The 25,619-nt window shown below is 38.9% G+C and overlaps 1 protein-coding gene across 3 annotated transcripts in view; it reads right to left on the reverse strand.

Moving 5' to 3' along the window:
• SOBP (sine oculis binding protein homolog) overlaps positions 1–25,619 on the reverse strand; it is a 134,035-nt gene that overhangs the window by 99,945 nt on the left and 8,471 nt on the right. For all 3 annotated transcript variants that reach the window (XM_034765932.1, XM_034765930.1, XM_034765931.1), the window contains exons 2-4: positions 23,860–23,998; positions 21,698–21,883; positions 8,383–8,534 (exon numbers count right to left, since the gene is read on the reverse strand). In XM_034765932.1, coding sequence (XP_034621823.1) covers positions 8,383–8,534; positions 21,698–21,883; positions 23,860–23,998 — 477 coding nt within the window. The remainder of the gene's footprint in view (positions 1–8,382; positions 8,535–21,697; positions 21,884–23,859; positions 23,999–25,619) is intronic.

Consider the following 25,619-nt stretch of genomic DNA (forward strand, 5'->3'; position numbering starts at 1 on the left):
CATTATACTTTCATGTTGATGAGCATGGGGAGATAGTGACTGATGGTACCAAAGGGTTAATTTGGGATTTCACTCCTCTCTTCTAATCACAAGTAGAATCTTAGCCCCTTGGAAAGGGTTTTATCGGACTTCTGATTATGTTAATTTAATAAATAAAAAAGCCTGCAGATGAGATCTAGAGGGAAATAATCTCCATCCATCTTGATGACCCCATGCATCTCTTGGTGGGACAGGGATTGCCTCATACCTCAGTAATCTGCTCTATTTTGGGATGCACTGCTCCAGACCTTTGGTCCCTATCCTGTAGAGCCTTCTACACTCCCACAGGCTCTTAATCTATTCTGCTCATGACAATTTTCTTCTCCCCTCTCTCCAGAAATTTCATCAAAAAGCTTGCAGGCATGCCCCACACTTTAAAATATTTCCTCTCCAAACTCAGTTTCCTATCTGCATTTGTTCATCAGTATTATATTATATCCCAACATAGCAATGGAGAGTAGTTTGGTTCCCCAGAGCTTTAGGAAGAATCCTTTGTTTCCTATAATGAACTGGAAACCCTGCTCTCTCTCTCGCTCTCTCTGTAAAGCAGCATCCCCAGTAGAAGCAGGCCTGTGAACTGCTTCTTAAATTACACTTCTCTACAAAATCTGTAAAGCCAAGCAACGGCAATTCCATGCTAACTGGGCAGACCACCTGCACTACTGTGACCTTTCTCAATACCTAATTAAAACAAGGTGAATCGGCAGGAAAAATATTGATTTGCTGTTCATATTCCCATGTGTTTCAAAGCTTATGTTAGAAAAGGAACCTTAAAATGTAAAACCTGAGCTTTTTAATGTCAGGGGACATTAACTGCCTTATATCTATTGAAACAATTTCCAAAATTTTCATGAATGATAGTCACTTCGCAAATTAAATTGTGCAGATGTCTGGGGAAAAAAGGGAGCAGACAATTTTGTCATTATTCTTTGACTTAATAGCAAGATAGTTAAATATTTCTTATGCACTGTTAGGCTGCATAATTAAGCCTGAAATCAAGAGAACTTTCTCTGACGATTTTCAGTATTAATTTGGGGGCAAACAATAATCTATGTTTACTCAGAGTTCTGTGTGTGTATTTTAATCATATAGTGGTGTACATTAATTAGCCAATACAATCTGAAAGTGAAAAGAATTATCTAACGTAATATTCCTCAGCACTAGATAAATGTGTATTACTTTTGAGGGCCCCAATTGTTTTGCTGACACTAATTCTCACTACACAACTAAGACAAAAATTCCCATAGTACAAAATGCATCATTTTCAGCATTTCATTCCAATGCCACAATGGAAATACCACTTGCCAGTCTTTCCACCTTAAAGTGGCGGGAGGAGTAAAGCTGGATTCTCTCTGTCTCCTGAATGTATTACAGCCCTCTGGACTGGAAAAGGGAGACATGTTTTTAATGCCATATGAGCCTCACTAGACAAGTTACCTGGCTACCTGTGCTACTGGTTCATTTCAAGTATTATAGATCAGTATTCCACACAAGGAGAGAAAATTATAATTATTTACATTTCCTTGTGTGACAAACTTTTAGTTTTTGATTTATGTTTGTTTGTTTGTAGAAGTGAGATTTGATTACGCTGTAAACAAAAACATTTATCGTCTTTTTTTTCCCTGATCGTAAGGCAGTGCAAAGCAGCAACAAGGTCAAGTGTAATAAACTGCCTGACAATTTTGCACTCACTCTCTCCCCAATACCCTAGTCAAATCAAGAAAATCAGTCTCTAACATATCTATGTATGGAGCTCATAACCTGTATGAATTCAGTCTTCATTCTAGGTAGAGCCGTTGGGTCAAAATACATTTGTTTTCTGACCCATTGATTCAATAAACTAATTTTAAAAAATAATCTTCTCAGGCTTCAGACTCAGTGGTCCAATCATGAATCCAATATTTTCTTTAAATGTAATATCCTGAAACTTGTGGACCAGTGCGTTTGCTATAGAATAATAGAATATCAGGGTTGGAAGGGACCTCAAGAGGTCATCTAGTCCAACCCCCTGCTCAAAGCAGGACCAATTCCCAACTAAATCATCGCAGCCAGGGCTTTGTCAAGCCTGACCTTAAAAACCTCTAAGATTCCACCACCTCCCTAGGTAACCCATTCCAGTCCTTCACCACCCTCCTAGTGAAAAAGTTTTTCCTAATATCCAAACTAAACCTCCCCCACTGCAACTTGAGACCATTACTCCTTGTTCTGTCATCTGGTACCACTGAGAACAGTCTTGATCCATCTCTTTGGAACCCCCTTTCAGGTAGTTGAAAGCAGCTATCAAATCCCACCTCATTCTTCTCTTCTGCAGACTAAACAATCCCAGTTCCCTCAGCCTCTCCTCATAAATCATGTGTTCCAGCCCCCTAATCATTTTTGTTGCCCTACGCTGGACTCTTCCCAATTTTTCCACATCCTTCTTGTAGTGTGGGGCCCAAAACTGGACACAGTACTCCAGATGAGGCCTCACCAATGTTGAATCGATCTGCTGGCAATGCCCCTACTTATACAGCCCAAAATGCCATTAGCCTTCTCGGCAACAAGGGCACACTGTTGACTCATATCCAGCTTCTCATCCACGGTAACCCCTAGGTCCTTTTCTGCAGAACTGCTGCCTAGCCATTTGGTCCCTAATCTGTAGCAGTGCATGGGATTCTTCCATCCTAAGTGCAGGACTCTGCACTTGTCCTTGTTGAATCTCATCAGGCCCAATCCTCTAATTTGTCTAGGTCCCTCTGTATCCTATCCCTACCCTCCAGCGTATCTACCACTCCTCCCAGTTTAGTGTCATCTGCAAACTTGCTGAGGGTGCAGTCCACGCCATCCTCCAGATCATTAATGAAGATATTGAACAAAACAGGCCCCAGGACCGACCGTTGGGGCACTCAGCTTGAAACCGACTGCCAACTAGACATGGAGCCATTGATCACTACCCGTTGAGCCCAACAATCTGGCCAGCTTTCTATCCAACTTATAGTTCATTCATCCAGCCCATACTTCTTTAACTTGCCGGCAAGTGTGCTGCTATGTGCTGCTGTGATTCTTGGACTTATATTGGCTGGTCTATAGAATGAAATCTATAAGGAAGGGAGCACTGGAACAGGTTTAAATCTAAATCTGTTCTTTTAGAAACATTAGTATAAAAAACTTTCTTTCTTGCAACATTGCTTTTAATTGGTATTATTATGCACAACAGGTTATCATTATGCACTAGTTCATTATTTACATTTGACTCTGTATAGCAGACAAAACAGGAACAAGAGTTCAGATGCAGAAACAATCTAAACATTTAATCTCTCTGCCTAAAGAGGTAGAAAAAATACTGAACTTGCTTTTATTCATTTATTATTAGTAATTTAGACAAGAGTCATATTGTGGTTGGGTCTCACTATATTTATCTGTCATATATACCTGCACTGCTGCTGGAGCACAAGGTTGAGGATTGCTACCCAGGTGCTGCTGTTCTACAAGCCCTCTGTGACAAAATTCATGGAGAATCAATACATACCTATGACTAAGGCATTAGGGTCCATACAGCAATGTAAGTGCATTCCATAGTCTAGCAATGATTCCTGTTATCCAGACTATTGTAACTCTTGGCAGGAATAGTACATGTGAGGGTGGAGGTGGTGTTGTAGTGTGCATGCAACTATGCACCTCCAACATACAGCTGCACATTAATGGTGCTTTTGTAGAGTTTGTGTGCCTTCCTTATAGATTTCATTCGATAGGGTGATTTCAGCTGGTTTCCTCCCAGAATTTAACCCAAATGGGAATTTGTAAAGAGAGCAGCACATCAGAGCCTACATTTTCCAAATGTATTGGAGAGGATTTTTGTTTTATTTAAATGTTGAGATAATCTTAATTCTATATGCAGCAATTGGTATTAAAATGTGTATAATTTGCATCATTATTTTATAATATTTTGAGACATGAATGATGATTTATTCTTTACTGTTTGAACAGTCCTACAGTTTTAAGCAAGTGCTTATTACAGCAGTTCTTAGCCAGGGTGGGAGCGGGGAAGACTGCTTATACAATCCATTAGGAAATTCAAGCCTTAAATGAAATGACCACAAAGTCCTATCAGCTCACTGAAATACAGCAGCTGTACATATTTATTGTAATACAACACTATATTGTTGCAAAGATATGCTGTTTAAAACATGCATAAGGCAGGTGAAATGTGACCATTTTACTCCTGTTTGAAAAATGAGAAGCTGTAGAGTGGTGTAACTTTTCAAATACATAAATAAACATTAGACTCGTGGAGAAGACAGGTACATGGCCAGACTAGTAATAAGAGTTTAAAGGTTACTGGGTATACCTGAAACTTTTGCAACCTTGTTATTTGTAAATTCTGGGGAAGGTGAAGAGCTGTTTAAACTAAAGGACAATGTTGACACTAGAGCAAATGGATATAAACAGACCATGAACAAATTCAGGCCGGAAATTAGATGAAGGTTTCTAGCCATCAGAGGAGTGAAGTTCTGGAACTGCCTCCCGATAAGAATTCTGGGGGCAAACTATGTAATGAGTTTAAAGGGAGGGCTGACAAATTTATGAGTGGGATTGCATGATGGGGTTGCTTGTGATGTGAGGGTGGGGGCAGAACTTGAGAGCCCTGGGGGTCCCTTCCAGTTTATGTTTTTAATGGCAGGGTTCAGCCAGTCACCTGCAAGGGTCAGGAAGGGATGTTTTTCCCTGCAAAGTATTCTGGGTTTTTTTGGTCTCCTTCTTCTGAAGCATCAGGGACGACCATCACAGCAGACAGGACACTGGACAGGGTGAGACAGTGCTCTCAGTAAGCATTCTCTCTCAGGTGCTTGGCTGGCTGGCTCTTGCTCACATGCTCAGCATCTAACTGATCACCATCAGAGGGGTCAGGAAGGAATTTTCCCCCAGGCTAGATTGGCAGTGACCTTGGGGTTTTTCACCTTCCTCTGCAGCACATAGAGTCAGTCTCTTACTGGGATTAAATGGGGCTCTCACATTTCGGGGAGAGGGATAGCTCAGGGGTTTGAGCATTGGCCTGCTAAACCCAGGGTTGAGAGTTCAATCCTTGAGGAGGCCATTTAGGGTTCTGGGGCAAAATATCTGCCTGGGGATTAGTCCTGCTTTAAGCAGGGGGTTAGACTAGATGACTTCCTGAGGTCCCTTCCAACCCTGATATTCTATGATTTAATCAATTCTCTACCATTGCAGGGGCCTAGGGCATCAGTCCACCTCAGTCACTCCTGTTCTCTGCCTGTGGCACATAACAATGTTTAGTCTTTTGCAGGCTGTGATCCTTTGGTCTAATTTTGGTCAATAGGTTTAGTGCACAGGTGCTAAGTGATAGTGTGGGCTCATGGGAGTGCTTAATTTGTAATGAAAGAGATGCTGGGACTCAAACTATTAGCTGCCAGGGCTCAAGCAATTTTTTTTTTTTTTTTTTTACTTTCATAACTGACATGGCAAGCCCAGAGGTGCCAGAGCTATGAACTGCCAAGCCTAGAGGTGCCAGGGCTCAAGCCTCGACACAAATTAAGCACTGGCTCGTGGTATGCACAGGGTCACACTAGATGATCTGGTGGGCCCTTCTGGCCTTAAACTCTATGACTTCGATCTTGTGCCGTGTTTCTCAAAATCCTGTTCTATTAGCTAGAGTGAAGTGCAAAATAATAAGAGCCTGTTGAACTCTCCTGAACCTGCCTAACTTCAATAGCAGCATTAACATTCCCTGAGTATTGCATCCTGTGATTGTTCATATTGAACACTATGAATATAGAGGTGATAGAATGTTCTAGATTGAAAATAATGTGTGGACCAGGTTCAGGTCTCAGTTTCACTCATGCAGCCACAGGCTCTCACAGGTGTAACCGAGGGTGGAATTTGGTCCTTTAACTTAAAGAAGGCTTTTAGGCAATGATCCAAATGCTGTCAATTGTGTTGCCTTGCCATATCTTAATTCCTCAAGGCACATGGAAAAGTAGGACACATGTTGATCCTTAATATTTACAGAAGAAAACCCAGTTACTGTTGTGACTTGTTTGAGAGAAATGTAGAGCAACTTATTGTGGTGAAATGTGCATTTAAAAGAATAAGAACTTCTTTTGTTCTTGAGATCTACAGAAAAGAGTTAGACTGTATGCAGAGGTTTCTGTCTGAGGAGAGATTCAAAATATTTGGGACTGTTTAGTTTAGAGAGGAGACAAACAGATGTGATATGATAAGATGCCTAATACAAAGAATGAATGGTACAAAGAAGGTAAATTGGGCACTTCACTTTACCCTTTCCTATAATACATGAACAAGGGGACATCCAACAAAACTGACAGGAAACAAATTTAAAACTGGTAAAGGGAATATTTATTTACACAATACATGATTAATCTGTCTCTCTTATGGCCACAAAATATAATTGGATCCTATTCTCTTAGTCATAACAGGATGACACATTGATATGGATAATGACAACATCCACAATTACATTAAGTAGAATCTTTTAAAAAGGTTTTTTAGATGGGATATAAGCCCCCTGCTTCATGGCATAAGCCAAAGACTAACACATGGGTTGTAGGCCCCACTGTGGATTAGTAATTCCATAATTGTCCTCTATAGGATTTATTGCTGCTTCCTCTAATACATCTGGTACTGGCCATTGTCAGACATACAATACTGCACTAGATGGACAACTGGCAATTCCTATGTTCCTGTGCGCTGCTTTACTCAAGTAAATCCTGCCATTGGAAGCCAGAGGAGTTGCAGCTCAATAAGAAGTGCAGGACTGGATCCTTCGTTACACCAGGGAGCTTACAGCATGCACACTTGTGCATATGCGCGCACACACACACACACACACAGGGGTACTTCACTGTCCATGATCTGAACATCCAATTCTATAAACCATCTTACATGAAAGAAATTTACTATGTTCATGTCAAAATGTGGAGTATCTTAGATGCATTTCTCCCTACCCACCCCACGTCCTCCAAATAAAGAGAGATAAACACTACACTTCACAGAAGCTTCCACTTGATTGTTTAACTTGCCTATCTGCTCCAGTAAACATTATGAGCTTGATTCTCAAAGACTGCCACTAAAATTCCACTCTGCTGATTTTTGCAACCTAATTCTTTAGGCTTTTCTGGGGGCGGAGTGGGGGGGACAGAATGATGTGACCCAAATTTATAAAGGAGAGTAATTTGCAGCTACAATGTTTCTTGCATCTAAAAATCCTTTTTTTTTTTTTTTTACCATAGATTGCAAGTATCAGATGGGGGGGAATTATTTTTAAGATGACAAACTTCAAAATGTTCTGCAGCATGAGGGAAAAATATGCAGGTTTAATAAACAAAAATGTGAAGAATTTTATGAATAAATAAAGCTTTCTAGATCAATGAGTCTCAACCAAGGATTCCTCTATTACACTAATAAGTATCAAACTGCCATAGCTATTTTTTGTAACAATTAGAAGTTGGTGTGTTTTGCAGGGATGGGGAGGTTTGTTGTTTGTTTTTTTATAACAGAAACACCCTATATTCTGCTGCACAAACCAGCTCTAAAATAAAGTACAGGGCACTTTCAGTCACTGCACTTTACAGATTAGAATAATTTTTGTGGTCATTTCACTTTGGGAAATCAAGCCAATATTAGAATTCCATTTTAACTTGAGATAAAATGATCTTTCAGATTACTGGAAACAGCCTCGTGCTATGATAGATGGTTTTGTCACTGCTTACCCCACACAAAACACCAAAATGTCTGAGCTTTTTTAAAGCAGTAGGTCCATAATTGTTTACATTTGAAGATAAACTTTAAAAGCATGAAACTAAGGTCCTGATCCAAAGCTCACTGAAGTCATTGGAAGTCATTGCCTTCACTGCACTTTGGATCAGGGCCTAACTGCATATGCCATCGCCAATGATCCTGCTGCAACTGAAATCAATGACAAAACTTCTCTTGACTTCAGCTGTGCAAGATATAGCCACCTACCAAAAATAAGACTTGTATGTCTACCTCCCTATGCACAGCTATGAAGATCCCTCCCCTAGTCTTACACATAGAGCAAATATAATAAGATTCCGAAGCAAAACCATCATTCTTATTTTATAGTGCATTATTAGTATCGTCTAATTAAATTCATCCACCCTCACAGAACTAAGGCATTAAGCTGAGGGAAACTGAGAAAACAGGTTACACATTAGTAAGGGGTGATAGTCCAACAAACAATACATATGGAAAGGTAAAGGGAACAGACAAAACAGAAAGAACCAAAAAAAAAAAATTTTTTTTTGCTAGCTACGAAATGAGACCCGAGCTAGGCCTGTGTAGGGTTACAACTTTCTTTGGCTCTCTTACCTTGTTTCTCTTGAAGTATGCTCTTCGGCAAGCTGCAAAGCACTTCTCACTGCAGAAGCATTTCACTTCACTTCCCATACTCAGGGAATAGCGCTTGATTCCCACTTTCTGGCACCAGGCACACATTATTTGTACATTTGACACATCATCTTCTACAACAAAAATATAAAAATAATGTTTATATCAGATGCAAACACCCAATCAGACATCTACGCACTCAACCTCAGAACTCTATTGCAGTAACTTTGTCTTCCTCACTCTTTGTGAGCAGAACGAGGCAGGCTTGTGATTAACTACTTGTTCCCTAGGCAGCTGGTATCCTGTGCCAACCAGGCCAGGAGGCTGACAGAACTTCTGAAATGGATGGAAAAGATTATAATAAAAAATGGTGCATCACTGAAAAGCTCTGGAGGTCCTTGGGGCTTTTTAGCATGTTTAAGAAAGTGCCTAACTGTATTTATTAAACCAGTAACCAACACTAAAGACCAATATGACTAATGCTGTTACATTCCCATTACTTAAAATCCATTATCAAGAGCCTCGGAGGAATTCTGCTCAGCAGCTAGTTGATAAAATACACATGGAAGCTACCGTACCAGAGTAATGTAATGAGGGCCCTTACAAACAGGATTCTAAATGGGATGTGAGGAAGGAAAAGGAAATGCCCCATTTGGGTGTTGATTCCAAATAATGACTAGAAGAGAATGGGAGGAGGTTTACTCCAAGTAAGATTGACACAAAAATACATATTTGAGTGAGAGGGGAGATGCCTAATTGTGTTATTAAAATCTGCAAAGTGATTCTTATCATGGTTGAGTACATTTTAACTCACCAAGAGTTCTCTAAGATGTGCTATTTGACCCTGTTTTGAGTTCTTCTGACATGTATGTGGAGATTTAACTTTTTAATGTTTACATTAATTTTGGTGTTATTTCCCCGAATTTTAGGGAGATCATTTCAATCATTCATAAGAAAGTGAGTGCAGCTTTGTACTCGATGCCATTTTCGTCACCTCATAGTCCTCATTCTCTTTCCAGTATTTCTCATGTCTCTATTCTAATTTGATAAATATTTTCTAGCAACCATCTTATACTGATTTAATCATTTCTGTTCTCTAGAGCCTCCAACTTCTTTCCCCAATTACATTCTTTCCCCAATTACATTCTTCTTTCCCCAATTACATTCTTAGCTCTTTGTGCTGTTATCTACAGTTGTTCCTGTCTATCTAGAGTATGGAAGTACCTAGACTGTTGCTTTAAATTGGATTCATATAGTCAAGTGCAAGAAAATTCCCCATAATAATAAGACTTACATAGCACTTTTCATCTTCAAATCCTGGCAACGCTACTGTGAGGTCTGTATTCTTATCCCCATTTTATGGAAGGGGAAACTGAACAGTTAAGTTACTTGCACAAAGCAATACAATAAATCAATGGCAAACCCATGATTTAGGACTAAGGATTCTATTCCTATATCCAGTCCATTAGACAACATGACCTTTCAGTCACTGATATTAACTATTGTCTGATTTCTGGGGGGTGGGAGGGGAAATCCCCAAAAGACTAATTGTTAAAGCAATTTACTGTCCAGGAGTAATGGAAAGTTCATGATTCAGAGAGCCTGCCATACAGTCATCCCATTTCCCTGTAAAGGATTGGTTTTGAAGCAACGCTGTCATCATTCTGCAAAATTATTGGCAAACTAATTTTTAGTAGAATGATTTGGCTCCTTCCCCCAGCTATCGTAACACAGAACTGCGTGCTGCATTTTATTCACCTTAACAGAATAAATATTGCCAGTTTAATAATGTTTTTCCTTCCACAAATTGTGTTGTGATTTATAGTTACAAATAAAAGTGTACAATGTAAAAAACTTGACCTTTTAATTTGAATCAGACTGTACACCTTTAAAACTATATTTAAGGCCAAGCCATAATTTAGATTTGTGTTTAATGTGCTATAATTATGACATTTTAGCACTTACTCTTTAGAGTGGGATTTGCCAAAATCTCATAAATGTTCTAACATATTTGACATCAATGGAAATCAAAATACTTTGGGCCAAATTATAGCCAGCCATGCATGGGTTCAAGAAGCTCACACTGGGGGCAGTTATAATTTTGGCTGCAGGATGCTTTGGAGTACAGACTGGCAATAGGAGCTGCCTAGTGTTGTCATGGCCCTGGGCCTGCCCTGAGAACCAGCAGGGCTGTATTGGCAGCAGTACAAAGTACACCTATTCAAATGTGAGTCAAGAAGTGCTTTCCATCATGCTCCCCCAGAGCCACTGAAGGCAGTATGCCTTCACAAGGGCATTGTTTCTGAGAAAGAACAACTCCTTTCCCACTTTGGTGAACCTGCTCCTTTTAGAAGGCATCATTTTGCCCCGTTGAATTTACCTGGCAAGAGAAGAGCCGGGGAAGCAATAAAAACAAAGAAAAACCGCTTGCACCTGAAAACAGCAATGTGCAGCATTAAAATCACTGAATGTACTTGATATTTTCCCCTACCAATTTAAGAGTGTTAATTCTTAGAATGTTCTACAAAGCCCGAAAATGGAAGAGGTGCAGATGCTCCCTTTTGCAACAACCTTCATTAATGCTGAGAAGAGCTGAAAGGGGGAAACTCACCAGCTGAAAGCAGAGCTTAGCCTCTTTGAAAGTAATTGCTGGGAGCACTCACTTCCAAAGTACATAGGTTCTATAACAATGTGGTCTTGAAGAATGAGCACAAAATTCCAAAACAGGGGTTCTGAAACTATTCCATAGTGCGGGCCATATCTTAATAGAGAGAACCACTCACCCACCACCAGGAAGATCACCTATCCACTCATTTACAATCACCTAACATCCTTGTGGCAAAACAGCAACTGCTTCCACGAGAAAAGTAATCCTGGGGGGCTCAGTTGTACTCCGTTTTTTTGCAGCCATGCAGGTGGAGTAAGGCTCTCCCATACCTCCTTGTGGGGCCATGTAAGGCCTTGCATTCAGCTCCTGGCATAGAGGGAAGAATAGGAGCTGCCCACTCCATATATATACTGTCCTCCTCTGTCTTAAATAAATCCCACTACAAGCTGGCCATCAAAACTAGCTGAGAGTGTATGCTTCATCCATAAAGGACAGTAGTAAAAGACTCCCACGCCCCAAACAGCAGTGGTGGAACTGTGGCTCAGGGATCTCTGAGGCACATGTTTCCTGGGACAAGGCAGCTAAGTCATCACCCTTTGCTCAGTGCTGTACCTTAAGGCACAATCTTACCCTAAGAAAGTATATAATGTATTTTTAACTTCTCTTAATTCAATTTACCAGGTGGAAATAAGTAAGTAAAGGAGCCAGTGCTATGTGATCAATCAGCTCTCCATGGACCACCAACAAGTAGGCCACAGACCACAGTCTGAGAACCTTTGTTCTAAAACAATGTATTTCTTTAGCTTTGAGTGAGTAGGGCAGAAAGATAAAGGTATACTGGATAAAATCAGGACAAGCGTAAAGCCAAGTGCTATGGTTTATGTGGCAGGATATGTGGATGAAAGCTGGGGGCCAGATTAAAGTTCCTGATTTGTGCACATATTTTCCTCTTCTTCATCAGTTACAAGATTGTATTGAGCTTGTGCAAATATTTAATAGGAACCTTACATGACAGGGTATTAACCTTAGTGGTTGAACAAGCAGAGTACAACTTTTAAAACAGCTAATAGTCCAGCCACTTCTGTAATTACAAAACAATGGCACTGGGAAATAAAACAAAAAATATCAATTAAGATTTTGTATAGTGAGAAACAGATCTTATTCTAAAAAGAAACTGGAATGCTCCAAAAACTGTAGTTTAAGTCTTCCATAGAAGTCAGGATTCCCATAACTTTTTCACAGACCTTGGTTTCATACTAAGACTAAATCCTTCAGAATTATCTTTACCAGATACTTGCCTTTCTGTTAGGAAAATGTATCAATAAATAGTATCTAGCGCACTCAGTGACAAGAGTTTACAGCAAGAACGCAGAAAAGAAGGGACTCTCAAACTGAACATGTTCAATTGGCTTGTCTATCCTCAATCTTTTCCAAAACTCTTATGTGATTACATTAGGCCAGGTCTACAATGAGTGTTTTTCCAGTATAACTATACCAGTATATTCTACTGACAAAGTGCTCCTAGTATGGACACAATGTATGCTGCCAAAACTGCATTTTGTATCAGTCTCGCTTATTTCAGACCACTTGTGCAAAATATGCTATCCTGGCAAAACCACAATTTTGCCAGTATGACTGCGTCTACACTTGTGGCTTTTGTGAGTACAGCTCTGTTGGTCAGGAATCACACTTCATAGCACCCCTGACTGACACAGGTAAGATGGTAATGTCTATAGTGCAGATCTGGCCTTCATATCATATTTTACAGCTGGTAAGACAAAGATAAAGTTAATTTTGGAAACTCTTCAATTGTTTTGCCAATTCTGTATTATTCCCTTGGGGTCCATTCCTGCAAGGTGTTTATCACCTCCTTAGAGGTGCTGAGCTATCCCAATATACTTTACACTCAACATTTATCAAAGGTAATGACAGTACTCTCAGGCATCAGACAAGCAAGATTTAGCACAGAGAAAGTAAGTAGTAACAAGTGAGTTTTCAGCAGAACATCCACACTGATGTTTTCTATAAACACACCAGGTATTAAAACCACACATTTCTTTCATTTACTGCTCAAGATCTGAATTTCCAGCCTCTATTTTAGTGAGATCTCAGCTCTTTGGAAGAGCTATTCTGGGAGTTCCAATCTTGTGTTTTTCTGCCCCTGGGTTATGTCATTACATGTTGAAAGAGTGCTCCCTGCAACTGCTGCACAGATAGTACTTATATACATCTCTTTATGGTTCTTAGCCTGTGTATTTTTCATAAGGAACAATGCAATAAGCGCAGTATGTTTGCAGAGTTAAATCATGTTCCCAAAGGGACCAGTTTGTATAACAAGATAAAATTATCATATTATAATAACTAAATATGCATCAGGCTACAGCATGCTTCAATTAATCATCAAAAGTTTGCACTGTTTCTTTAGGTCTTAATTAAGCAGAATGGTGTTGGGGATTTTGTATGGTTGGTTTTGTTTTTCCCTTCAAACCAATGTGAAGGAGCTATCAAAAATTGTCCTTCTTAAAGCCACTAAGTAGCAGTTTTGGTGAATCCCTCTTATATGTAGTCAGAATATTGGGGTGGGGGAGGAAGGAACAGAAAGTAACCAAGAACAATAAGAGTAAATCCTTTCCTTATAGCTCTAACCCATAATCCAGGTAAACAAGCAGGGCCTATTGTATTAGCAGGATGAATTCCCTAAAATTATGATGCTAAATCCTGCTTGTTTTACCCACTGTTTATGACTACAACATTCTAATAATGTTATTTTAAGTTATCTGATCTGCACTTACAACACTAACTCTAGTTTCAAGAGTTTGAGGAAACTAAATGCAGTTAATGGCCCTGATCCTGCAATGAGCTCTGTGCAGGTGGTCCAAACAGTGGCGCTGGAACACTTTTAATAGTGGGGGTGCTGAAAGCCAGACCCCTTGCACCGTCCGCCCTCCCATCCAGAGCTGGGGCCAGGAGCAGGGCCGTGTCTCTGGGAGGGAGGGACCTGGCCAGGAGTAAGGGGGTTGAGGCTGGAGCCACAGCTGGGGGTGGGGATAGGGCCAGGAGTGGAGCCCCAGGAGTGGAGCCAGCAGCCGGGACCCTGCATAAAACCTGGGGGTGCTCCAGCACCCCACCCCACCCCGCACACCTAGCTCCCGTGCCTATGGGTCCAAAGGTTTTCATTTCATAAACTCCTTGAACCCCATTCAGCCTGGGGAATTTACAGCCTTCTAAGATTGTAAATTCTTTTAACCTTAACTGTTTTGCAAGAAGAGTTTCTAAACTGGCTAGGGCTATGCTGTTCAGGCACTGAAAGGGTTATGTCTGGAAAAGTAATGTATGGGACCTGGAACTTAAAAGGTTACAGCTGCAGGGACTGAGTAAGCTATAGAAGTGGTGTCTGTGCTCCAGCACTGAAAGAGTTACACCTGGATGAAATGGTTAGGGGAAGCTGTACCTGTGATCTGGCACAGAAAGAGCTACACCTTCAGATAAACCAATGGGAAGAATAGGAGGGGAGCCATGAACTTCGGCATTCCCTGTCCTTCCTGAGATCCTCTCTTCAGGCCTGTTTCCTAGCCTTCCAGGCTCTGTCCCACTCAAGCCTTTCAGTAGCAGTGCCTACCTTCCTTTTCTCTGTTTTCCTATTCTTTCTCTCCTCGATGCTCCACCTACAAGCCAGAGACTTGCCCTTTAAAGGAATTTGGAGCCTACCTACCTTTAATGAGCACAAGTAATCTCCTGCTGCATCCTATTAGCCCCTAGCTGGGAGAGAACCATGAATTTTATTTAATTCACTGGGGCACACAGTCAACCTTTTTACCCTTTTTCAAGACTATTTTTTGCAATGAAAGGGACAAAATCTTATTTTTTTAAAGAATGAAATCTTAGATTCTCTAGCATCTGAAGTGTTAAAATCAAACTTTATTAGCTGTACTGGGACCTGCCAGAATATGCATAATGGTTCATTCTGGAGTTCTCCAATCCTAAACCTCTAGCTTTCCATTGCAGACAATCAAATAAAACCAATTTGGATTTTCCAAACCAAGCAGCTTTTGAGATAAAATACTCCCTAGTCAGACTCCTCCAAAATAATTTTTCACACTCATATGTTTAAAATGTCTTGTCTGACTAACCTCAATTTAAAAAAAAAAAAAAAAAAATCTGGAGGTTTTTCTAGGACATCCATCACCACCATATCCAAGCACTGATCTTGTGACTAGATGACATGCTTGACAAATTTCAGGTGTTGAAAGCAGCATTATAAAACAGTTATGAGAAGGAAATCAGAAAAATGGCTTGTAATGGAAAGCTTGTTAAAACTGTAGCTGTGGAATCACTACAGTGACTCTATAATGTTTCCTTTTGAAAGTCAATCTCTTGAAGTAGGCAAAATGGTAAAAAGATTGGTAAAATGGAGTATCCCAGTTCTTTTAAAAGTTGTTTTGGGAAACCACTGCTTCCCTCTATTTTCTATGCCTGAGTTACGAGGCATATTCTCATATATAGCTCAATCAGAGCTAAATGTATAACACAAATGTATACTGGCTTGTGGGCAGGATTTAAGCATGCAAGCACATAGGCACAGATTACAAGAGGAGTGTGGGAACTTCCTTCTTATTCATCACATGCTATTACAGTGCACGTGTGGACTTCACGATTTTCTTTCTGGCACAAAGAAAAAACACTCTGCTGACCAAAGAGAGCAAAAAGCATTGACAAGGTGCTGGAAGTCGAGAAGACTGGCAACTAGTGGCATCTTAAAACAACATAAAAACAACCTATTATCACTGTAAGCTAGATAATTGTATCTGAAAAAATGAATGTGGATAAATAACAAATAGACACATATAAAAGCTACATTAACGCTACTCATATCAGAGGGGTAGCCATGTTAGTCTGAATCTGTAAAAAGCAACAGAGGGTCCTGTGGCACCTTTAAGACTAACAGAAGTATTGGGAGCATAAGCTTTCGTGGGTAAGAACCTCACTTCTTCAGGTGCATCTGAAGAAGTGAGGTTCTTACCCACGAAAGCTTATGCTCCCAATACTTCTGTTAGTCTTAAAGGTGCCTGAAGAAGTGAGGTTCTTATCCACGAAAGCTTATGCTCCCAATACTTCTGTTAGTCTTAAAGGTGCCACAGGACCCTCTGTTGCTATTAACGCTACTGGACAGTACACATGTACCACATGGAAATGGTGAAAAAATTCAAGTGCGAACAGGATGCCTGTTCACTCTAAAGGAATATTAGTTCTGAAATACAAAGGAGGTGAAAACCAGCAATGGTAGCAGACAGGTACAAATGTCCAGTGTTGGCCCATGGACAAAATAGCCTAACAAACTCCATCAACACAGTCCTTCCAAATACACACACACAATTTTCAGAGACACTGAGTCAGTTTGTAACCTTTTTCTATCAGCCTCAGGAGCCCAGAGAAGCCTTTGGTTAATTCCTTTCATTCATACAGAAAAGAAAACAGATTAATGGACTACAATAATTTCAAACAAAGAAAACAAGAGGAGATGACGTCAAGTAGTAAGCACAAGAAGAATCATGGTTGTGGAATTGTTAGAAAGTTAAACCTGCAATAGGAAAAATAGTAAAACATTGCTCAGATCAGTGTCAAATGAAATCAGAAGAGGGAATAAGAGTTGGAAAATAATGACCTGGGAGCCAGAGTATACTAACATTGAAACCACCTCAGTACATAAAATTAGGGCTAGTCCTGCAGCCGTTATTTAAGCAAAACTGCCATTGAGCTGTGCCTGAGTAAGGACGGAAGGATTGGGAATACAGTTATGGGACCATGGGGAATTTAAATAGGTAATCTTGAAGTTAATTTTTACAACCAAGTTTATAAACCCTGGATAGAAAGCATTTTAAAATTCATCCCATACTTCTAAATTCTTCCTATAGCATTTGAATCTTGATAATTTTTACAGCACACATTTCTAGAGAGTCCTTAGGGCTAGAACTAATGTCTACTTTTATGCATTGCAGGTACTCTGTTATAATAATAATGAGTCTGAGTTACCTAAGTGCACTTGTAACAAAATTGTAAACTTCCATTCAAATATCCAGCTCTGATTAAGGATATAGCTCATTTATTTCTATAAAATACCTCTCTTAGTTATTCATCTTAGCATTCAAACATAACATTTCCTTCTTCCAAGTTTTCATGATTTTTTTTCAAATATACAGTTTTATAATCCGATTTAATGTCACTTCCAAAATCTAAACATGCTTACTTTACAGGACCCAGATATTAGAAATGCTTTTGTTTGGCCTCAGGAGACCTTATCTCCTTCACTCTGGTATTCTTTGGGCCACAATAATAGTAATAACAGTTTTGTAGGGTCAGACATTATACATCACACTTTTTTTTAAATGCCTTGATGGTTGCAAACCTTTCAGTGCAACAGCAGTCCTTATCATTTTGAAATTACCAAGTGAAGAAATGTGGTGCAGAGGAACAGAGCTGGCACTGTTCAAGGGCTTGGAGGATTTAAGATCCCTCCCAAAAAAATATAAACTATCGTGGGGGGTGGTGAATAGGAGATCATTTTATCCCTGTATTTTTGCCCTTTGGATGCTAGGTCAGCTCAGAAGCAGTCCTCCTTCCCTTTCATTGCTCCCCTTGACAACTGCTTCCCCACTCAGTGCAGCATAGCAGGGAGCCAGCTGTTGTTTGAGCAGAGTCAAAGCTACTTAAAATAACTGATTTATTCTGTAAAACAGAGGCATAGAGAAGAGGGTGGGGGAAGGAAAGTTATTCCCTGCACCCCTGTGCATGCCCCAGGCACAATGGCAGTCCTTCTGCTCCCCTGCTGTTGCACCCCTTCCCGAAAGGGCCAAGCCTCTGCCCCCCTCCCTCATATAGCCAGCCCCACATGGACTGGTTGGCAGCACATACTGCACCCAATACAAGGGGTGGCACAGTGGCAACGTTCCCCTTTTCTTGTGGAGCAATTGTGCTTCCAAAAGCTCCCTTTGGGGTGGGGCATCTCCGCACCTCCATTTGGGCTATGATGCCAGGCAATAAGGATCCAATCCAACATCCACTGAAATCAATGGAAAGGTTCCTACAGAATTCAATGGGTTTGGGATTGAATCCAAACTGAGCACGTAATCTAACAGGAAATGTTGATGTTGCCAACATATACACACAACTAAAGTGATGGTTCTTTACTTGGCCAGAATTCCATATCTGAGAGCATGAGGAGCTGCAGTTGGAGAACTGTTGAAGGGCCCTACCCTTTAGATTGAGAGTCAAAGGAAGTTTTAGATGTACAAGGAATGCTGTAAATGACCATAAAAGTGACAGCAAAAAACACTTGAGGATGCAACTCTGGCACCTATAAGCTAAATTCTAGACTAAAGCAATGTCATAGTAATAGGACTTGGTTGTGTTTGCCTGTAGTGGAACAATTCAGGGTGAGACACAATTGGGATCTTCAAGCTGTTCAGAGTGGCCCACAGAAGAAGCATTGGGGGTTTAGTACTCCATCAATCCTACAGAGGCACAGAGAGTTAATGCTCCCCACTGTGAGGACCTTGAGAGGGAGAGAGCCAAAGAGAACATCTGGTATGACTAGAGTACCTGAAACAGTGATATCTCTACAAGTGAAGAGCCAGTAGGAAGGAAATGTGTTCTCTCCTGCATTTTGGGGCCAGACTCTGCAACCCCTACTCATGTGAATAATCCTATTAGCTGAACGTGAGAAAATACTATTCAGTGTGTGACTAAAGACTGCAGAATACAGGTTAGTATGTTAGTACATTAAATACTAGCATCATGGTTCCAGTACAAATATTATTCTTTTTCTGTAATGTTGCTGGCTGCTATACCTTGTTCCTTGTTATTTTGACATCATTTGTTATTGTGTAGAAATAAATTCTCTTTTCCTTTTACATTGGTCTGTGGAACACAAGATTTTTCTAAGGCTAGGTAGAAGTAATTTTATTATTGGTATCATATTGTTTCAATATGCTGTACTTGGGACTAACTTGAAACATCATTCAGAAGCTGCAGCTGGCACAAAATGCAGCTACCCACCTGTTTGGGGACATTAGCCACAAGAAGCATATTGCACCACTTCTCTCAAAACTGCACTCACTTACTGTTTGCTTCCAGGTGCAATTTAAGTTCTTGATGTTGATCTACAAAGCCTGTATGATTTGGGTGCTGGCTGAGTTTGTTTCTTTTCTAACATGCTTCCCCAGCAGATCAGGTCAGTTGAGGTATTCTTGATAATAGTGTCTAGAATTAAATGTTTCGGGGAAGAGTATTCTCAGGGAAGGGCCATCAACTTGGGAATTTTCAGTTTTGTACATTCACACTTGTATCTGGGGTAAAAATTTTAAAAGCATCTAGTATTTTATTAAGTTCATATTAAAAGTTGAACAGTTGAGAGGTGAGGTGAGTTTGGGCAGACTATTTAAAACTCTTTAGGTTTTCATTTGATTTTCAAAAAAAAAATCATATTTATTGCACAGTGAACACTTGGAAGAAAGATAACTTTGTTACATATTCAATACTCCAGCCCCTTCAGATAGTGAAAGAGCTCATGATACACTTCTCCAAGACACCCAAAAGTTCTCAAACAGGAACATGACAGATCAGACTTGGCATCATAATATTTGTAAGGCAAAAAAGGTTTAAAAAAATAGAGAAAATACCTTAAAAAAAACCCTACCTTCAGATCTTATTTATACATCATAAAGTACCAAAAGCATGGTGGGAGGAACAATTTTAAAAAATACTTTGAAGGTCAGTTTTATTGGTGGACTCTGGAACACACGTGGTAAGTGGATGGGGGAAGAGCAGAAATAAATCTGCTTGGCCAGTATTTCCCTGTGTCCCCATTGCTATGGTTGAGGTTATTTGTTTTTCGACGGCATAGTCTATCTTTTCCTGCTTGATTGCTGTTATTTAAATTCATCAATTATGACAGCATGCACAATTCATGTCATAGCCCTGTGTTATAATAACATAATAGTGTTGCCACAAAATTCAGCATTATGACTTCAGTCTTGAATCAAATTGAAAGAGAAGATAGCCTGGGAAATACAAGCCCTTGATTAAATGTTCAGGGGCAGATTAACCCCATTTTAAGATTCAGCCCATATGGCTGAGATCTTTTGCTGTGCAAAGGCTGAAGGAGCGGGCCCATATAGCTCTGATAATTAGCAATAATTGTACAAAATATATGGAAAATTTTCGGCAAGAATAGATTTAATAATATGTTTGAAATTTTTTCAAAATATTAAAATACCCTCTAATACTAAAAATGAAATGGCAATAAAATAATTCAGGAGACCAACTGTCAGCTTCCTGTCAAATAAAATATTAACACAAAAATAGATATGTATTTTAAATTCAACTTTTGTAAATGTGTTGAAGTGTAGAGAAGGCCATTCCACACTTGGCCCCTGATCCTGCAAGCTGCTCTGCCCAGTGTCAGAGGGGCTCTGTATGGGTGCAGGAATCCATTGCATGACTGGGACCTTAATAATTAAATACATCACCATGTTCCTGAATTCTCTAATAAAGAAATAGTGATGTTCTTTGATACATATTTAGTACATTCTAGGTCCAGTTCTACCCCCAGTGACGTTAACCCAGTTCAACAACACTCCCAGTAACTTCAATGGAAGCAGGATTGAGCCTGCTGCTATATAAATTCATCAATTATTGCAGTGTGTTCAACAGTAAATAATAACAGCAATTATATACACTAGTGTAGCCATAACAGTTACTTTAGCAGATAATAGTAAACAGCATGCAGTATGGAATAAATAATTTCTCAAACTAACTCTGAGAAAATTCATGTTGGAAAAATTGCTCCAGATAAGAATTTCATGGAATTTTTAAAACATTTCAGTACAATCTCTAGGAATAGCATTTGCATCATATAAAATCCCCAAAGGACAATGGTCCAGAATTTCAATGAGAACTGAGACAGTCTTCTGGGATGAGCTTGTTAGCCTGATACAAGGACATGTGATATTAATTTGACTATTTGTTTGTTTAGTTGTATGCTTTGTGGACCTTATTTATAATCTAATCATCTTCCATCAATTTATGTAAAGACTTTTTTCACAGAAGAAAATCATTTGTTTAAAACAGATATTGTTGAATATCTAAGGATAGAACAAGAAGCAATGGGCTTAAACTGCAGCAAGGGAGGTTTAGGTTGGATATTAGGAAAAAGTTCCTAACTGTCAGGGTGGTTAAACACTGGAATAAATTGCCTAGGGAGGTTGTGGAATCTCCATCTCTGGAGATATTTAAGAGTAGGTTAGATAAATGTCTGTCAGGGATGGTCTAGACAGTATTTGGTCCTGCCATGAGGGCTGGGGACTGGACTCGATGATCTCTCGAGGTCCTTTCCAGTCCTAGAATCTATGAATCTATGAATTGCTGAGACAGTATAATTCAACTTCCAGAGTTTCACAAGCAATATAAATAGGTACAGAATTTTGCCTGCCATGATACTGACAAGAATTTTACAATAATACTAGCAAATAAAGTCACTCTGCTGCTTCCTACCTAAGGATCCTTATAAGTCTACTGTGACAGCCTTTCAAAAAAATTAAATTAAACCTTTTACAAATGAGCCGCAATCTAACAAGGTCAGAATAGCTATCTACGATAGTTATAATTCTTTAAAATGTTTGTTATGTGATTTACCTGCTGGTGGCTTTATGAAAGGTGGTGGAATTAATGGTACAATAATGGGTACATTCCCATGATCCTTTGACCCTGCTGGTGAGTCTGAAAGTCCATTTCCTGTGGCAAGCCCTGGATAGCTTGTGTTTATATTGTATGGTGAAATAACACTGTCCTCAAGTAATTTTGGTTTTGGCAAAGAATTTTCTGTAAAAGAAAAAGAACAAATCATACAGTATGGCAGAAGTGTGGCTTAGGTACCCCTACATATTTTCACTAATCTGATGTAATATTTTTCTAAAACAAAAAGAGCAAACAATAAAAATGAAAATATTTTCTCCTTCAAAAGCCTCTACCACGTTCCAGCAAGATTTTAAAAACTGCATTAAACTTTGCTGTACTGTTTTAAAAAATCAGGCTCTCTTTCTTTTACATGGCCTGAGTATGCCCAATTTATTCAGTGACATCACACTCCACTGTCTTTGAAATCAATTATTTTCATGGCAGTGAATTGTGATGTCACACACTGGATTGTGGTGTCATCGGATGAATTATGCAAAAGGAATAGACTGATTAAATAAGAGAACCTTTTATTCCACTCCAATAACTAGTAATAATGGAAAAGAAGATAAAGAAAATAACAAAAAAATTGAAATTTTAGAAAAATATTTGCTAAATTTTGTTATAATTGTAATTCTTTAATACAAAACCACATTCAAACTCTTATTTACAGGCATTTCTCTACTGTACTTTAACTCACTAAGGAACAGGATTTAATAAGATCCTAGAATAGCTCTTCCTCTTTTCACAACAAAAGCAAAGTACTTTTTCCCCTAAAGACTCTGTAAGCCAAAGATTTCTACCTGGCACAGGTATTCAGCATCTTTGTTTGTACTACAAAACATATGACTTGTGTCATGTGTTTAAAATTATACATATGATCCTATCTATTTTACATGGTGAGCAAAATACTATAAAGACTTATTCTTAAACTGTGCCACAAATTTGATTCCTCATAGATTGTGGCTATAGAGAATCCCATGTAAGGTTTGTTTATTAAAATGTAAGAAGAAAATAAAATACATTGGACATAGGAACAAGTTATTTTAAAGATGGCTTACACATATTATATTTTAAATGGAATACAAATACTAATTACTGTATCAATAACATATACAACTAATGGCTGCAAACATTTAATGTCTATACAATTAAATTCTTTTATCTTACCTCTACTTTTTCCACCTTTTATCTAGCACCCTCTCCTCCAGTATTGGGCTCTTTGTTGCCAGTATTCATATCAAGCCCCACTGAATACAATGCTGCTGCATGCCACCATAAAGAAACCCCAGAGACTGGTGGCCATATATGCAGCGGAATGTTGCAGTTCAACAGTGCAAAGCCTCTGTAATTTCCTCTCTTTTACCTCAGCTTTGAGAAATTCTTGTTGGATAAGTCAAGATCCAGCAATTTTCTACTCTTTTACTCTGAAGAAATGCTCTTCTTTTCACTGTGATTGCAATTCCCTATCCATCTGGTGTGGCTGAAGAGTCAAAAGGTAGCAACTGAACTGCTGAACAAAAAGACTGAATCCCATTGTTTAGATTTTGAACAAATTTATATACAGTACATGAAGGACCAGATATGCTGAACCCAAACAAGCTCCGCCCCTTAAGCCTTTCTAATGCACTTTCAGGAAATAATATATTAAAATAAAAAAACATTATTAAGTTAACCTTTATAAATACTACGCATGGCTCTTCCATACATTCTGCACATTCTAGTTCAACATCTGACCTTATCAAAAGCCTCAGCCCAACAATTTTGTCAGAAGGAAGGTTCATTAGACCCAGACTGCTAAGAAAACATTTCCACATTTCCTTTAAAAAAAAAAAAAAAAACTTGTTGGCAGCTCCTTGGAATCTTGGGTGCATGAGTTTCAATTGGCTCAAAAAATGTTACTGTTGGAGATACATTAGTAAGGCCATATTAGCTGCTATGTTGTTAAATGTTGTACACTTGTATTCTATTGCTTTCTGCTTACTGGAAGGCACTGTCAGAGATGTATATTTAAATCAGCCACAGAATAAGCAAAAAACATGAATCCCAGTGCAAGCCATTTCTGGCAGGTTGCGATAGTTAATCCTTCTTTGCATGAACAAAGGAACATTAAATGTCATTACCTTTGAGAACAGAAATGTGCTGCCGGCTCTCCCCATCTGCAGAGTAGTTCCTGAATTCAATATCTTCTCCATCTTTCAATTCAACCTTATCATAACCATACCAGCCAAGGAGCTCATTCATAGTGTTTTCTGCAAAGTTCTGAAAGAGAAGAATTGCCTACTTATTTATGTAATCAATAATCATTTGGAACGAAGAGATGAATGCATAAATTGAATTCTATTTGCAGTGTACCATGAACTGCCAAGTTTGTTCCACCTCCTCCAGACTAATGTTCATTTTTCAAATCTAGTATATAATATGTAATGCATTTAAATCTCAGTGATACACATAATTATGACAGACCTTTATTTTATTGTAATTTAAAGAAAATAAGGAAAAAAGAGGATTGTTTATGATTTTTGCTCAGGAATTGGAAGTCACTTATGTTTTTAGAATATATTATTCACAAAAGTTTGTCTCATGCTATCATAAAATATTTAACATTTCAGCAGAAAAAACAAAGATTTTTTTCAGCAATCAATCTCACTATGCTACAGCCATTTCAACTGAAATAAATTACTGACCCTGGTACAATGCCTGAAGGTGGGTAAGCAGCAGATTGAATAAAATCACAATAAACATTTTTCTAAATTAAACTTCACCTGAAATGTTGAAATCCCCAAAACAGCAGTATTATGCTAAGGCATCAGAACCAAAAAATGAAATTGACTAGAAACTGAAAGTGAAACTAAATAAACCAAGTTTGCTCAAAATGTAGCCTCTGAACTGATTGGGTCCATGGAACCTGCCCAGAAGTACAGCCTTGCAAATGCAGCCTTCCATTGGTTTCCTACACTGCAACTATGGAAACACAGCCCTGAAAGACCAACCTAACAGGATAGAATCCAGATGCCAGACTCGATCCTAACTTAAACCTCAATTAACTTCAGTAGCTCCAGTGGATGCTTTGTTGATGAACTCAACCGTTGAGTACTGTAATTTCTAATCACTTGTCAGGGAATATGTAAATAAAGGCTGTAGGCATTTATTCTTTACTTTTAAAATGAAAATAAATCTATATACAAATTAGTTGCAGCCTTTAGGATCCAGCCAAGATGATAGTAATGGCCCACATTGTCACAAAGGTTAAGTAACTCTAGACAAATTGAACCAGCCTAGTTTCACTATCCAAGCTGAGTGAAGTGCAAAAAGTAAACAGTGACATGGTGAAAAGTAAATGTGATTTTAAAATTCTATTAATGTTAATAAAGCCAAAGACCTGATCCTATTTCTAGTGAAGTCAACTGTTCTTTTGCTATTAATTTCAATGGAAGTAGGATTTGGTCCTATGTTATTGGCAACATGAGTGAAAAATCTTTTTAAAATATTATTTTTAAAAGTCCCTTTGATTAAAAACAACTCAAAATTAATTCATCGTATTTATTTTGATTATTATATTTTAATATTAGTATTGTTGTAGCACCTAAAGACCAGGGCTCCATTGTGCTATGCGGTCCCTGCCTCAAAGAGCTTACAGTCAAAGTCTGGAAGCACCTGCTTGCTTTTTTCCATGCTGCCTCTCTTGGAAGGGGATCCCCGTAATTAGTCACAAAGCACCTCATTATCCTCCTTCAAATCTTTTCTTAAGATTCTATTTTTCCATGATGGCTGCAAAAAAAATTGACAATGACTAGACTGCAGGTGTGCTGATACTACTGTCGATCATGCTGACCAATATTGTCTCATTGTTTCCTTGTACTCCCTTGTCTGCTTGTATCCA

This window comes from Trachemys scripta, chromosome 3, assembly GCF_013100865.1.
Source record: "Trachemys scripta elegans isolate TJP31775 chromosome 3, CAS_Tse_1.0, whole genome shotgun sequence".
Classification (NCBI taxonomy): domain Eukaryota; kingdom Metazoa; phylum Chordata; order Testudines; family Emydidae; genus Trachemys; species Trachemys scripta.